The sequence below is a fragment of the Megalops cyprinoides genome, chromosome 4 (genome assembly GCF_013368585.1).
Source record: "Megalops cyprinoides isolate fMegCyp1 chromosome 4, fMegCyp1.pri, whole genome shotgun sequence".
NCBI classification, from domain to species: Eukaryota; Metazoa; Chordata; class Actinopteri; order Elopiformes; family Megalopidae; genus Megalops; species Megalops cyprinoides.
Window position 1 is genome coordinate 36,518,869 of NC_050586.1, and position 15,144 is coordinate 36,534,012.

General features: G+C 41.6%; 1 protein-coding gene across 1 annotated transcript; it reads left to right on the forward strand.

Moving 5' to 3' along the window:
* The first annotated feature begins 600 nt into the window (after positions 1 to 600).
* On the forward strand, positions 601 to 14,214 carry LOC118776728 (leucyl/cystinyl aminopeptidase). The gene is made up of 18 exons (XM_036527254.1): positions 601 to 1,001; positions 4,173 to 4,998; positions 6,192 to 6,330; positions 6,758 to 6,889; positions 7,156 to 7,276; positions 7,606 to 7,757; positions 7,976 to 8,089; positions 8,977 to 9,108; positions 9,487 to 9,618; positions 10,846 to 11,006; positions 11,362 to 11,453; positions 11,584 to 11,767; positions 11,878 to 12,028; positions 12,321 to 12,505; positions 12,638 to 12,799; positions 13,070 to 13,210; positions 13,853 to 13,934; positions 14,027 to 14,214. Exons 1-18 carry the CDS (start codon positions 983 to 985, stop codon positions 14,156 to 14,158), a joined length of 3,057 nt encoding a protein of 1,018 aa, XP_036383147.1. The 5' UTR covers positions 601 to 982; the 3' UTR covers positions 14,159 to 14,214.
* Positions 14,215 to 15,144: the final 930 nt, after the last annotated feature.

Genomic DNA, 15,144 nt, shown 5'->3' on the forward strand with positions numbered 1-15,144 from the left:
CAAAGGACGAGGTACACAATGACAATGATAAAACCAAACATTAAAGTGAAAATAACTTTTTGTTTAGTTAAAAAGGAAGAAAGGGCAGCCAGGGTCATGGGAATGTGATCTGTGGTTGGATGGTCTCCCATAGAAGACCTTAGACCAGATGACAGTCAGGCAATATTACAGTAGTGCTGACGCAAAGGAACTACACTTAGAATGAAAGGAAAATGCATACTATAATAACATAACGTTTAGTTCCTTAAAAAGGGGGGTCGACACAGTACTGTTATTACACATAGATATGTTACAAGCCAGCCGAGCCAATGGCATGGGACGATAACTGCAGCCTGGGCAGCACGTTGATACTACCCCAACACGAAAAGGAGAAATTGCCTCAACTCAACAAAGCAGTTGCATTCAATTAAACACGATATGGACCAACTGCATGCTTTTCCCTTATTTTTTTCTTTTGGATGTGCATAAGTCCCGCCTCACAAAAATAATAACCAATGACAAGCCAGTGTCTTTTCTGAAAAGACCAGTAAAAGCACGAGTTTCTCACGTGGTTCATAGGTCCCATGGTTGGGTCTGGATGGTACGGTTAGCCGTAAATAATCGAAGAGGAAGGAAATGTGCAGTGGCTAGCTAGCAATCAGTGCTTGAAATGGTTGGGTAATGAGTTCTGTGTCAAACGCTTGAAACAGCCTTCAGAATAAGTGTCATAGTTTCCGTGGCTGCTGCTTCATATGCGTTTTTATAGTTGGCATAATTAAACAACGCCCGGCATTTTTGTTTAGTTCTTGTTTCGAAGACCAATGGACTACGTATTGACAATGCATGGAAGGGAACTGTGATCAGATGATTTGAATAGACACACTCGGGCTGATCAGATAGCCTGGGGAGCTTTATTTTGTTTAGCTAGCTAATTATAGCTTTGATTTTTAACCCGAGAGCGAACAAGGACTTTGATCACACTGAAATACTGTGGTCATCTAAAATGGAATCTTTTCAAAACGGTGAGTGGATAACTTAGCCGACAAGCTAGCTAGCTAGTTAGGTGTCCAGTCGGCTGGTTAGCCAGCGGGATGGGGTCGCTAGCCAGCTAGCTAGCTATTTATTTAACTTTCCAACGCTATTTATGTAGTTAGGTAGCTACCCAGTGCTAAGATGTCAAATTAATTCTGCCATTAAAAGTAATATGTGAAGTACGTTTTGAGCCACATAGCTAGTTAGTGACATTAGCTAGCTTTACAAACAAATTTGAAACTACACCGGGGCCTGTTTGAACAGTTCTGTGGAAGGTCATTTTTATAGCCAACCTTAGCTAGCTAGCCAGGTTAGCATGCTACATTCTGTCTGTAAATTCATGGAAGCCGGCAGTGTTGTTTTTCTCATTTTGACACACTGACACGAATGCCATGAATGACTGGTTAGCTGGCCAGCTTGCTACCAAACTTACCTAACCTTACAGGATGCATTATGCCAGCTTGCTAGATAACTTGCAAAACAGTTGACGTTAGACGGTATAGATAGCTAGCTAACGTACTTGAAAAGTGATTCAGACCAGATGGCCGCAGATAACCCTGAGCATCCAGGAATATTTAACGTTAGTCTGTTAAATTGAAGCAGCAGGTGTGAAGACTATGCAAAAATACTAGACTAACATAGCTAGTTATAGTTATCCAGTGACAGCACATAACTGGCTGCACTCATCAAAGCAACGTCTAGCTAGTATAACGTCAGATAGCTGTCAAAATGCGGTGCTAGTTAGGTAAGTTAGCCAGTCATATATATGTAATTTTCTCTAAACGCATGGCGTATAATAATATTTTAAATCCGCATATTAGTCTGTTTTAAAATGGACTATTCATCTATTGAGTTTGTTGATGAAATTCACTTCTGACACCTGCTGCACATTTTTACGATTTCAAATGAACTAGTGCGGATTATTAGCGTGCAACATCTAACTAGGAAACGTTAGGATAGGCCTGCTAAACAGCTGCGTCCATCTGGCTGAATACACCGGGGTACAATTTGTTGCAGAATTTGACTCGTTTATCTAAGTCAGACAATTATTGATATATCAGTTATTATTTACTATAACGACCTATATCAGATATCAGACTGCATGTGACAGGATGACCCAGCTGCCACGCTAGTTACTTCGTGAAAATAGCGTTAATTTGTGAGTCGAGCGAACAGATGTCATACAGACTATCTACTGTTGATGACATTAAGTAGGTGGCAACAAGAACGGCTTTAAATAAAATTTTGAATTTAGATTTTTTTTTTTTGGGGGGGGGGGGGCTAAAACAATAGCAAATGTGACGATCAGTAGCTATATTTGCGAGCTAAGTCCATTCCATTTAAATCAGAATTGCTGTGCTGTTTAGGACAAGTTCACCATTTACACTTCCTGTGTTGTAAAATTTAGTTCTGTATTTTGCCAAGCTATTGAGTAATGCATAATGTAAACCCGTACTCTCAGCAAATGTTGGCATTGTTATTGTTAAGCCTTTACGTTTAAAATTTAGTGTTTTTTGTCACATTTGTCATGCAACATCATTAGGCATTTGCCAAAAAATGTTTCTTAGCTTTCAGTTCAACAAAAACGGAAGTCTGTGGTCAGAAAGACTGACTTGCTAGTCTCATTGTTACTGCACTTTACCCAAGATATTGCAAGATGTAGCGCATATGCCCGACTACATGAAAGCAACATCAGATAACTAGTGGCCTATTTCCCAGAACACGCAGAGTTTTAAAGGGCGAGGTACAGCTCCACCCACATACCACTTTGGGTTGCACACTTGTTTGAGTCTTTACAACATTTATTACACTTTGAAAAAGCTGTGGTATTTCAGAAATATTATAAGGAATTGGCTATTTAAAAATTGTGTCATAAAATAAATGTAAGGTGTGTATTTCTTAGTTAGTGTCACTAGACTAGTTTTATCTTGCACTATTAAATGGGTTAAAGACCAGTCTAATTTCTAAGAGTTGCAATCCACAGTTTTAGACAGTTCCACAACATTTTTTATACGTATTGCACTTCATGCACAATCACGGCATTCTGACGGTATGGCTGGCTAAATAAATGATGTTTACTTTTAGCATTTACTTTTAGTGTAAATAAAGCAACAGTCTGTCATATGTGAAGCATTTTCACGATTTCTGCTTTTCAGAAACATTTCACTATTTCAGCTTTCTGTTTCCTATCAAGTCCTTTCAGCAATGCTAACAGTAAATGGACCCGAACCCAAGGTTAAAACTGTAACTGCCAAATTACTTCCATTTTTTTTTGCACAATGATGTTTTAGTTCTTCCAGGGTCCTTATTTTTAATGTGCCCTCTTTTGGGAATTGTATGCAATGCTAGGCTCACTTGCTATTAATAGGAAGTTGCCTCCCTGCGTCAGTAGGATAGACTTTAGTTTAGCTTTACTGTGTTTTGCTCGGTCTCAGACTGGTTTGCGCTGCTGATTTTGCCCTTCTCTAAGTCGGCTCATTCCGGTTATCAGCCACTCCCAACATCTGCACTCCGCACAAACACACAGGCAGCACACAGTTAGCTTTGTTTTGCATGCAGAGAACAGTGATTAATTCTCGGATACCAAGCCAGCCACGGAGTTATGCAGAAAATTCAGTTGTAATAAACACATTAGGAGCAGTCTCTTGGGAAATGCTTTTGTCGTGAGGTAAAGGTTAAGTTTTGCAATGCGAGAGCACAGGTCTGAGGAACCTGTCTGAGTGTTCTCTAGAAGTGTCTGTCCTTTAATATATTGCAGCTGAACATAGGTCAGCTGGACAAAAGAGAATACTTTCCATTGGTCGTGAACTTCCGTCTTAGTCAAAAAATCATCAAAGCTAATTTTAAACATCTAGTTAACATCCTGTTATCCTGACGTTATCCTGTGCTTTGAAAGGTCTTTGTGCAGATAAGACAAACGGTGTGTAGCAGTCATTGAACCTGAATCCTGGTTCATAGCATGCAGAGCAGGTGTGGATGAATTTTCCACTCAAGGACCAGATACTTTTAGGTGTCTGTGTAGATGTAACGTTCATAACTTTAACTTTTTAATGGTTTCCGCCTCTGTCACTTTGAAAGATGGCCCCTCTGACAAGACTTGCTGTAGAGTTTCAGTCCATAAGATGTCACTTTTATAAATTCCTATGTTTTTCAACTTCCAGACAGGGCCTCTTTGCCCAGGAACATGATTGAGAACAGCATGTTTGAGGAGGAGCCGGATGTAGTGGACTTGGCGAAAGAGACTCCCGTGTACCCTCTGGACCCGGACGACGTGGTGTACGAACCCCGCAGCTCCAGGCTGCTGGTGCGGGGCCTGGGGGAGAACGACATGGACGAAGAGGAGGAAGACTACGAGTCGTCGGCCCGCCTTCTGGGCATGTCCTTCATGAACCGCAGCTCCAGCCTGCGCGGCAACGCCTCGCCGTACACGCGGCAGGAGCCGCCGGGGGCGTGCGCCGTGCCCTCCGCTCGGACTCTGGTGGTGGGGGTGTTCATCCTGGTGGCGGTCGCCTCCGTGGCCATGGTCATCTACTTCCTGCCCCGTTGCACTTTCACCAAGGAGGGCTGCCATAAGGTCAACACCACCATGGAGCTCATCTACCCCATCTCCACCAGTGGAGACCTCTTCCCCTGGACTGACCTGAGGTTGCCGGGCAGCCTCCGGCCTCTTCATTACGACCTCTCCCTCCACCCGAATCTGACCACAAACTCGTTCCAGGGAAGTGTCTCCATCACAATTGAAGCTGTGAGTGACACCAAAACGATCGTTCTCCACAGCTCCGATATGGAGATCACCAAGGCCACCTTTCAGGACACAGACGTCAAGGTGCTGGAGTATAAACCTTGGCAGCAGATTGCCATCAAGCTCCCAGAGAACCTCAAGAAGGGGAAGTCATATGTTTTAACTCTACAGTATAAAGCAAACCTCTCAAACAGCTATGATGGCTTCTACAATAGCTCCTATACTGACACGAGTGGTGTCAAAAGGTACGATTTGACATGTTTTTGAGTTGTGTACACAATTTCATTCATTGGTTTCATAAGAAATACATTCAAAGTATGAACATTGAAAGCAATGCCAGCTTAAGTGACCAGATGAAGTATTAGTGTTTGGAACACATTTGGGAGCCTTCTGATTTTCAAACCATCCATGAATCTCAGGATAAAAAAATGATACATTAAGTAGGGATGACATTATCAATGGTTTACCCCGTGATCCTTAAAAGCTGTTTTATGGATTGAAATAATTCAAATAATCTTGTAGTGCATTGAAGGATAGGCTGCCAAGACTCTATTGTTGCTTTTCTGCTGATTCAGGTGACATTTTCTCAAATTCTCTCATGGCCTCATTGCTTATCTTGATCGATTTACGCATAGGTTTTTTACCTGCCCCGGTTGCTCTTGTATTTGAAGCATTACCACTGAAAACCATATGCTGCATAAAGGCAAGACATCACACTTTTAGAGTTTCTTGTTTCCTTTCTCCACTGGCTTATCACTGGAGTTTTCAAGTTTGAAGCTTTTAGAACTAATTTACATGATTCACAGCTCTGCTGTTTGTTTCTGTGGAGGCAGCTGATTCCCTAAGCAAGCCGAACTCTGGGACCATTAAAATGTTTATCCTTTGCCCATCATTTTTTTTCTTTTCTATTCAGTGCATCAGTGGATTAATGTGTCTGTCTCAGCCCTTCAGGGAGTAGGCTCAATGTGAGCAATTTCCACTTGCCTTTGCAAAAGCATGCAGAGGTGCTTCAGCACTTGACATTCAGTAATCCATGGTTTATTTGCTCCCCAAATGCCCTCTTTCAGCGCAGGTTACCTAGCTAACGTTTTGGATACAATCCATTCATACAGGTTGATATTTTAAAGTACTTTGCACAAGAGTGCAACAGCCATGCGTAGCCCAAGATGCGACCTTCCAGTTTAAAAGCCAATTTCTCTAATCATTGTACCACCCAGCTGCCCATCATAATCCCCGTTGCTCACTCGCCCTTCAAGAAACTCTAGACCCTCGTCTTCCTGTACAGCAATGGAGATCTGAATGGAGTTAACTACTTGCGGCTGTGAAGCAGATTATAATGTGGTGTATTGTGTCTCCACTGATAGCGTAGGTGCGGTATTTGTTCAATGATGATGATCATGATGTTGATGTTTTTTTCCTCCCTCTCTTCTCTGCTCAGGGTGCTGGCAGCGACCCAGTTTGAACCCCTGGGTGCTCGGAAGGCCTTCCCGTGTTTCGATGAACCGGCTTTTAAAGCTACTTTTCTAATTAAGATAAAACGAGAAGCTGGATACATCAGCCTTTCCAACATGCCCAAGGTAGTAATGTGTCCATCGTTAATTCAGTTTTACTACTAACTGCAATATATATTATATGTAATATTAAGATGTTAGCAAAGCATAATCAGTCTGAGGACAATGTTGGATACTGCGTGCTTGGTTCTCCAGTGCTGTGCTTTTCACTTTGATAGATCTTGAAGTTTATGTATTATGTATCATGTGTCGTAACTAAAAGGAAATGTTACTTTCCTAATTGTACATACACATGAAAATTATGCCATGAAACAGCTTTTGAATTTATACATTTTATGATATTCAGGCAAATAGTAAATAAAAGCATCTTGATTTTGCTGTAGAAGATGACAGTGCTTGCAAGTATTCGATCTTATAGTAGTGTATATTCCCAAATGACTGTATTGATATACAGAAGTCTAAACCATTACAACTTCTGCATTATTTTTTCTAGAACAACACAGTACAATTACCAGATGGACTCTTCCAAGATGAATTTGAAAATAGCGTGACTATGAGCACATACCTGGTTGCTTTTATTGTGGCCAACTTCACAAGCATCAGCAAGAATGTGGATAACACTTTGGTAAGCACTCTTTTCAATGACTAATTTGATATATTTACTTCTCTTGTTTTAAAGGCAAGTGTATTGTGCATTTTTAGCCTTGTTACCAAAAAGGGAAAAAAAAACTTGTTTAAAAATGTATGTTTATCCTTGCTTACTTAATTCATGCTGTTGTCATGGTTATAAGTGGAGCTTACGCTTGTTTAAATAAACTGACAGAGTTAGACATACTGCATTGTCTGTTTATACTTGGTTTTTATACCTTTTTAATACCTGTTCTGCCCCAGGTGTCTGTTTATGCAGTTCCAGATAAGATGGATCAAGTAAGCTATGCACTGGAAACGGGGGCAAAGCTGCTGGGATTTTACAACGAATTTTTTGACATCGAGTACCCTTTAAAGAAATTAGGTAATTTTTGTGTTTTTGTAAAATTATTTAAAACGAGACGTGAAGAGTGTCTCATTAAAAAAAAGGCTTGAAACTCCAGTTTGCATTAATGTTTCAGGATAATATGATGTTTCGTAGTTGTGAAAGAACTTGACTTCTTATCCCTTTGGGAATTGTTCTGTGAGTGGCAAATTGTGTTAACACATAGATAGCATTCAAGACTGAAAACACACATTCCCTGTAGACTTCAACATTACATGTGCCAGTTCCACCTTGGAAGGCACTATCCGGAGAGTGTCTTCCCGTTGTCTTTACTCGTGTGATGTTGCTGTCACTGTTTCCACTGACAGACCTGGTGGCCATTCCTGACTTCCTTGCTGGAGCCATGGAGAACTGGGGCCTAATCACATTCCGCGAGACGACCCTCCTGGTCGGAAATCAGTCCTGTGTCCTCGACAAGCAGCTGGTGACGTCTGTAATCGCCCATGAGCTGGCACACCAGGTACAGCCACTTCCTCCCCTCTGAGCATGCGGTGCTCGCCCCTTACCTGCGGGTGACGTCATCATTCAGGTCATGCACTACTCCCGGTGATGTCAGAAGCATTTGCTACGGAAATGTTAGCATTGTGCTGCACCCTGGATAAGGACAAAGCGATGTTTGACCTGTTGTTTGTTGATGACTTTTTTTCAATGTTTTTTTTTTTTTTTTTTTCTTTTCAGTGGTTTGGCAACCTGGTTACCATGAAGTGGTGGAATGACCTTTGGCTAAATGAAGGTTTTGCAACCTATATGCAGTACATGTCTATTGAGAAAGTATTCCCTGAACTTGAAATTGTAAGTTATACCTTGATTTGAACGTTTATATGTAAAGATTGTATGACTGTTTTTAACCAACCTAAAAACTGTCTTCGGACCGTTTTTTGTCCTTTTTATGATTGGGAGAATAGCAGTGCATTTTTTTATTCTGTGCTGAAATGCAGACCAAATGCAGATGGAACAGATAGATCAGAACAGTATGACAATTGTTCAAGGCTTTGTAACCTATACTGTATTTAGCACATTGTTTATTAAATTAGGAGACACAGCACCTTTTGGATCCACTTATACTGACAGCCTACAAATCGATCTCAAAGTCCTTGCCAAAAAGGAAATTGTTACATGTTGTCCTGGAGAAATTGAAAATTTTAACAACCTTTGTAAGTCTTGATCTGGGAATGAATCACACCTGCAACTCTCATCCCAAGTATGTGATTTTGGAAAAGATTGTGGCTGACCAGGGTCTGTGAAAGGCCCTATAGGTATAGATTTAGAACTGAATCAAATCAATCAGAGAGGAAATGTTTAATTTCATTAATTAACTGGTGCTATTAAGAACAGTACACAATAGTAGTTCACAGTGGTTTCTATGTATTGATAGTGTCTAAATCAGATCTGAGAAGCACCCTCACAATTTTGGTGACATTTTATGTACAATAGGTAAGAGTAACCAAATAGGATGTCTGTGAAGTTGCTATGCATTTTTCTTTCGAGTGTTTTATGACTACAGTTATGCCGAAAGATCAAGTTTTCTTCCTCTGTGTGTGTGACCTACGAAACAGCACGACATGAGCGTGATCTCAAGAATGCCACCCTTACACTTGTTTGTTCAGTGCTTGTCTTGCTAAATGATATCCTTTGGCATCATTTAGCAGAGATCTCTTTTGTTTTTTTTTTTTTTATAGAGCAACGATTTCTTAAGTATGCGCTTCAGAGCGTTGGCCAAAGATGCACTAAATTCATCCCACGCAGTCTCTGCTGTGGTTAATACCCCTGAACAGGTGGCCGAAATGTTCGACTCTGTGTCATACGAGAAGGTAACATTCTTTTTTCCCTCTTGCCTTTCATTTCTCTCCAAGGAGTCTTTTTAAAAATTAATCAATCTGTATGTCTACATTACATGAAGTGTCAAAGTATGTTAAAATATGCAAAGGAAATCAAGTAATCTGATTCCATTTGCAATGGATCAAATACCTGCTCAGGGTAACTTTTGTTTGAAAGTAGCTATGGAGGAAAAAAATGACATTATTTTAGGCTTACATTAAGTAAATGTAGCACCCTGTTTTTTTCACATAAGACAAGCTGGAACCAAAAAAATGCAATTTGATATAAATGTCCCACTTCAAGCCTCTATTGAAGTGTGCCCCTGAATATTACAATGCTGTGTTCTGTTGTACCCCTCACAAATCCTCCAGGGCGCCTCTATTTTGCTCATGCTGAATGCAACACTGTCTGAAGAGCAGTTCCGGAAAGGAGTCATCGAGTACTTAAAGGCATACAAGAACAAGAACACCAGAAACGATGACCTTTGGAATATCCTCTCCCAGGTAATATTTTTTGTTATGACTGTGCATAAATATATAATTTATGAGCGTTGAGTGTCTATTAAAATTCCATAGCCTGCGCAAAAAAAAAAATACTTCTGCTCTCTGTTTGAGAACGAGAATGAGAATGTTCATTGGCATGAAATGTTTTTAGGCATTTTAGTCAGTTTGATTATTAAAAAGGTTGCAGTTTCATGTTCTCTGCTTTCATAAAAACAAACATTTTTGAGTAAGGTTACATCCATATTACTGTATGGAAAATTGTTAGGCATAATATACAAAGGGACATACTCCTGTTGGTTGCTGTTTCGCCTAAAACTGACTTGATCTCAAAGTGAAACAAGAAGATTTGGTTGTGTGAAACACGAGTTTCAACTTTTGTACTCTTTCTTGTTTTCCCTGTTGAGGGTATTTCAAGTAGTTCCTCTTTTGTTCTTGCCTGAAATTGCGCCATTCTTTTCCTGTGGAGTGCAGGAACACTGCCCCCTTCAGGCAAAATAAGTCCCTTGAGTTTGCCTAATAGTGCAAGCAAGAGCCTGGGTGGCCTACTGCGTTTCTAGTTTTTGATTCATTACTTGTCCACCACTAGGTGGAGCAGAGGTTATGTGTTCATGCCTGCATTTGTGTTTGCTTGTGCAACTATGAAAAGGATAACTTAGAAAAAAGGACAGATTTGGGTGAAATGTGGTGAAATTGATGCATGTGGGATTTGAAAGGAATGATTTGATTTCAGGACAGTGCTTTAAGAATGGCAGTGGTGCACACCCTGCTGAAGCTGTCATTTGCAGTATTGACTCATGCAGCTATCAGTGGTGAAAGGAAAGTTCTGTCTCCATATGGGTCAGTCAGTTAGACTGTGGTTTAAGATCATTATATGCATAGATACAATGGATCTGTAAAAGACCAGATAATATCATTACTGCTGTACAGACAAAATATGAGAATGTCATGCAGTATGAGACAATTTGAGCAGAGCATATCGTTCATGAGGGCACTTTCACTTGTAGCTGTTCAGGTAGAGGTGTGGTGTGGTTTGTTTAGAGCTATAAGTAAAACCTTCATGCTGGCATAATTGTGCCGAGATGCAAACTGATAAATCAAGATTACCGCAGAAGGATAGGCTGAGACTGCATTTTTAATTTCAGTCCACTAAAAATGTGTGCTGCATGAGTTACGTGGGGTGATATTAAGTGACATCAGTGCTTTTCTGCACCCTTCCATTTGTCTCAGGTAGCGAAGACTTCCTACAATGTGACAGATATGATGAACACCTGGACTCTGAAGAAGGGTTTTCCCTTGGTGACGGTGACCAGAGATGGCACACAACTGACAGTGTCCCAGGAGCACTTCCTCCTCAAGGTGGACTCTGACAACTCCATGGCCAAGTCCAGGTGGGTCAATATGTGCTTCTCCTGCTAGCCCATTTTCCTGGGTGTTGTGAGGCCGTTGAAGGCGTGGGCCGATGGTAAGCATTTTGGTATTGATGGGTATTGAAATTTTAGAACGATTCTCTGAAAACATGTCAACCACATTATCTAATGGAAATAAAGGTAAAATCTGTAAGTGTTCTAAGTTAAGCGTTTGAAAATGAACTGCAGAGATGGTGCTGACTTCTAGGGTTTGTTTTGCCTTGCTAGCCTAGGGTCCCTTCTGTTAGTCTCAGTTAGAATATTAACTTGACGTTCTTTGTTGACTTTATGTAAGATGAAAGCTGCGTGCAGACAGTCTCTTCTTTTTGTCCTATAGCTACTTGTGGCACATCCCCCTGACATATGTCAACGATAGCTGCAGCAACTCCTCTGCGTGCAAACAAGTGCTGCCCCTTAAGGACAAAACAGGTATACAGACATGTGCTTTGCATTACTGCTGTTCTTACTAAATCCTAACAAACTGGTATAGCTGATGCGTACAGTACGTGCTGCTTTCAGTTATCTTTACGTGTTTCGTTGCTTATCTCCCCTTCAATAGCAACTTTGAAAATTCCGGAAGGCGTCAAGTGGTTGAAGTTCAATTTCAGAAACGATGGCTTTTACATCGTACACTATGAAGGGGAAGGCTGGGAAGATTTAATTGGTGCATTAAAAAGTAACCCAAGCGTTCTGACACAGGAAGATCGTGCTTCCCTGATCAACAACATGTTTGCCCTTTCCAGGTACGCAGTTTGTGACTCCATGCATATTCATATAAGGTTTCTTGGTTCAGTTTGGGAGAAAGGTGATTGGTGGGTCATTTTATGTCTGATCTGTTTGTTTACTTTGTCAGACTAGGAAAGGTGAACTTCAGGCAGGTTTTGAGTCTTCTAGAATATATCGGAAAGGAGACGGCAGTCGCACCTTTGACGGAGGCATTGTTCCAATTGGACCGTATCTATAGACTGCTTGAAAAAAGACAGGAATTGGTCTCAAGAATGAAGGTACATTTCAAATGAAGGGTGTTTTATATGTGTTGTATTTCTCATTCTGTAATAAATGTTGAATGAACTACTATGTTGAAGACTGCCTTGAACAGTGGGTGCTAGGTTTGTATTCTGAAAAAGCAGAAATGAGAAGTGATGTTTGTTGATGATGTTTCAGCAAAAATATACTTGTGGATTTACTAACTTTGTGTGCAAAGGGGGAAGTAACTAATTCCGGTCACTTGCGCTGGTTGGCTTTAAGTTATGATTTTGCTCAGTGTTTTTTTATTCTTACCATTTTCCAAAACAGGGTTACATTTCAAATCACTTTGGAAAGCTGATGGACAGTCAAGTCTGGGAAGAAGGAGGTTCTGTTTCCCAAAGAGAGCTAAGGTCGACCCTGCTGGAGCTTGCCTGCAGTTACGAGAGGGACAGCTGCACGCAGAATGCCAAACGCATCTTCGATGAATGGCTGGCTTCAAACGGAACGCAGAGGTAGATAAGGCATCTCAGTCAGGATAAAAAAGTTAGATGAGTTAGACCGCATGCGAGAATAAGTGGGCTCCGGTTTTGAAAGGCGAGCTTGTTTGGGGAGCTTTGGGGTAACGGGTCTGCTCCGTGCTGCAGGATACCCGGAGACGTCATGAGGGCCGTGTTCTCCGTGGGCGCCCAGACGGAGGGTGGTTGGGTCACCTTGCTGGAAGCCTACAAGCACTCCATGGTTGACGCTGAGAAACGCAAGATGCTGCAGGCGCTGGCCGGCACACAGGACATTCGCCGAATCCTGTGGTGAGTCTGGAATTGCATAGGGCTCTGTGCTAAGGATGTGGAGGTATTGCGTTTCATCTGTGTTCCTTCTTTACGAATGTTCATTAGTACGGAACTGTGATTTTTTTATTGTTTGTTTTTATGTACGCCTCGAGAATGCATTCCGATAAAAGTGAGTAAGAAGCAGCATTGTTGAAGTGGAAATTGTCCTCACCCATGCTGCTCCTTTTTTGTAATTTCTGTTCCCCTGTGCTCTGATAACGACCTGCTGTGGACTGCTGTTTCCTACAGGTTGCTGAAGGCCAGTCTTGAAGGCAGCGACATTCAGACGCAGGAGCTGCCTCTCATCATTAGTACAGTTTGCAAGAACTTTGCTGGCCACCTCTACGCTTGGGATTTTGTCAAGGAAAACTGGGATAAAATCACACAGAAGTAAGTTGCGTGTGGGGAAGGTTGGCTGGGTCTGGGGAAGTTTTGGGTGAGATTACAATAACCAATATAATGTTGTCTGTAATTGCATATTCATGTCAAATTCCAGTGGATCCTCAGTAGCTGAGCAGTTAGCTGTTCGCTTTAAGTACATGCTGAGCTGTACAGCATGGGTTCGATCTCAGCTGAAATGCCTGGAAGCCCACAGCAGTGGAACCAATTGGCCTTGTTCCGTCTGGTATAGGGGTGGGTGTGACGGCAGGGGTGCTGGTCTCATTGCTTTCAGGCACCGTGTGAATAATCAGACACTTGCAGGTCGCTTGGGTGATGTCAGTGTAGCCCCAATCCTCCATCGGGCTCTTAGCTCACTGTAGCTGCAGTGGGTAGTAAAAAAAAATAATAACAGTGTTTAAAATAGTTGTGGTTGGCGTGAGTGTATTGGAAGATTGCATTTTCTATACCCCAGCATTTCACTACATGAGATCAGTGGTTGTCTTGGAGAGAAGATTGGCAATTACAAAGTAGGGCTGCATAAAAAATAAATGAAATCAAATTCCATCATATTGCTCAAACCACAGCATAAATATAGGTTTGTTTGAGAATGGGGTTTTCCATGTGCTTAACGTTTACTTTCTGGAATCCTAGGTTTCCCATTGGATCTTTTGCCATGCAGAATATCATCATTTCAGCAACCTACCAGTTCTCCACAAAGACGCACCTTTTCGAGGTTAGTGGAAAAACCGCTTGCACCCTTTCGCACATGCGGGAAGCACGTGTCCAGTGCATTTGGTAACGTTTTTGAACATCTCATTTTTACAGGTAGAGAACTTTTTTGGATCTCTTGAAGAAAGGGGCTCCCAGCTGCGGAGCGTCCAGGAGGCGGCAGAGACTATCAAACTGAACATCCAGTGGATGGACAACAACCTGGATATGTTGAGGCAGTGGCTGTAGGCTGGCCGCTCCTGGCATTAGCCCCTCTCTGCTTTTTACCCAAGCCCCCCCCCCCCCCCCCCCCCCTTCCCCGTGCTGTTGACGTTCTCGCCACAGAACGATTGTTTGCACTATTAGGAGTTCTAGCTAGCTCAGGGCCACCCTTGTTTGTTTGTGTTCGAGTTACGTTGGGTTAGAACTTTCTTCGGAAATCTCGGAGTATGCTGCAGACCAAACTGTCGGACCGCATCAGCGCTGTTACCTTGTCTTTACTGGCGCCCGTTGCAAAAATGCCAGATTAAGCCGATGCTGGACCCTTATCACGTATCCAAGGATTCACTCCGTAGTTCCCCGCTCTCCAAAACATAACGGTGCACTCCCATAGCATTATGATTGTATCGATCTATGGATTTTACTGGTATGAAATTCTTGAGGAGTTGGCATAGACTTTCCTGTAGTTTTCATTCGGACACTGTGCAATCCGATCTATGAATTAAGGTTTTGCAATGCCTGTAAACTTGTAATTATGATGTATATAGTCACATTACATAGATATTTACTCCTATATGTTTTCTGCATTTTTGACAGATTACATTCTTTTGCTTTCGCTTGAAAGTGTGTTTTCAGTTGTATATATGGCGTGTAAAGATTTGTGAAGGCTTGCACATATGCATCGCAGGGAAATCCTTTTTTTTTCACTTTTTTCAATGCAGGAGCTGGTAAGGAATTGATGGGGTGAGATTTTTGGTTTTATATTATATTCTTCATGTATGGTATCAGACAGACAGTTCTCTTTCCAGACGATAATGTAGCCATCTTGGGGCCAAAAATCAAATATTGCTACCTAATTTCGATCCAGTTGTGTTGTCAAAGGTACTGGGTTGTAGTTCAGTAAACAACAGCTGTAAATATCTTTATCAAGCTGCCATATCAGTTATTCTGCATACATTCGCTGAATATATGCTGAATGGTCACATTTGGAGATTACCCCTAACCCAAAATAGTGC

Coding starts and splice junctions, on each gene's coding strand:
- LOC118776728 (XM_036527254.1), top strand. Junction 11,768..11,877: donor AACATGTTTGCCCTTTCCAG/GTACGCAGTTTG, acceptor TTACTTTGTCAG/ACTAGGAAAGGTGAACTTCA. Junction 12,800..13,069: donor GACATTCGCCGAATCCTGTG/GTGAGTCTGGAA, acceptor TGTTTCCTACAG/GTTGCTGAAGGCCAGTCTTG.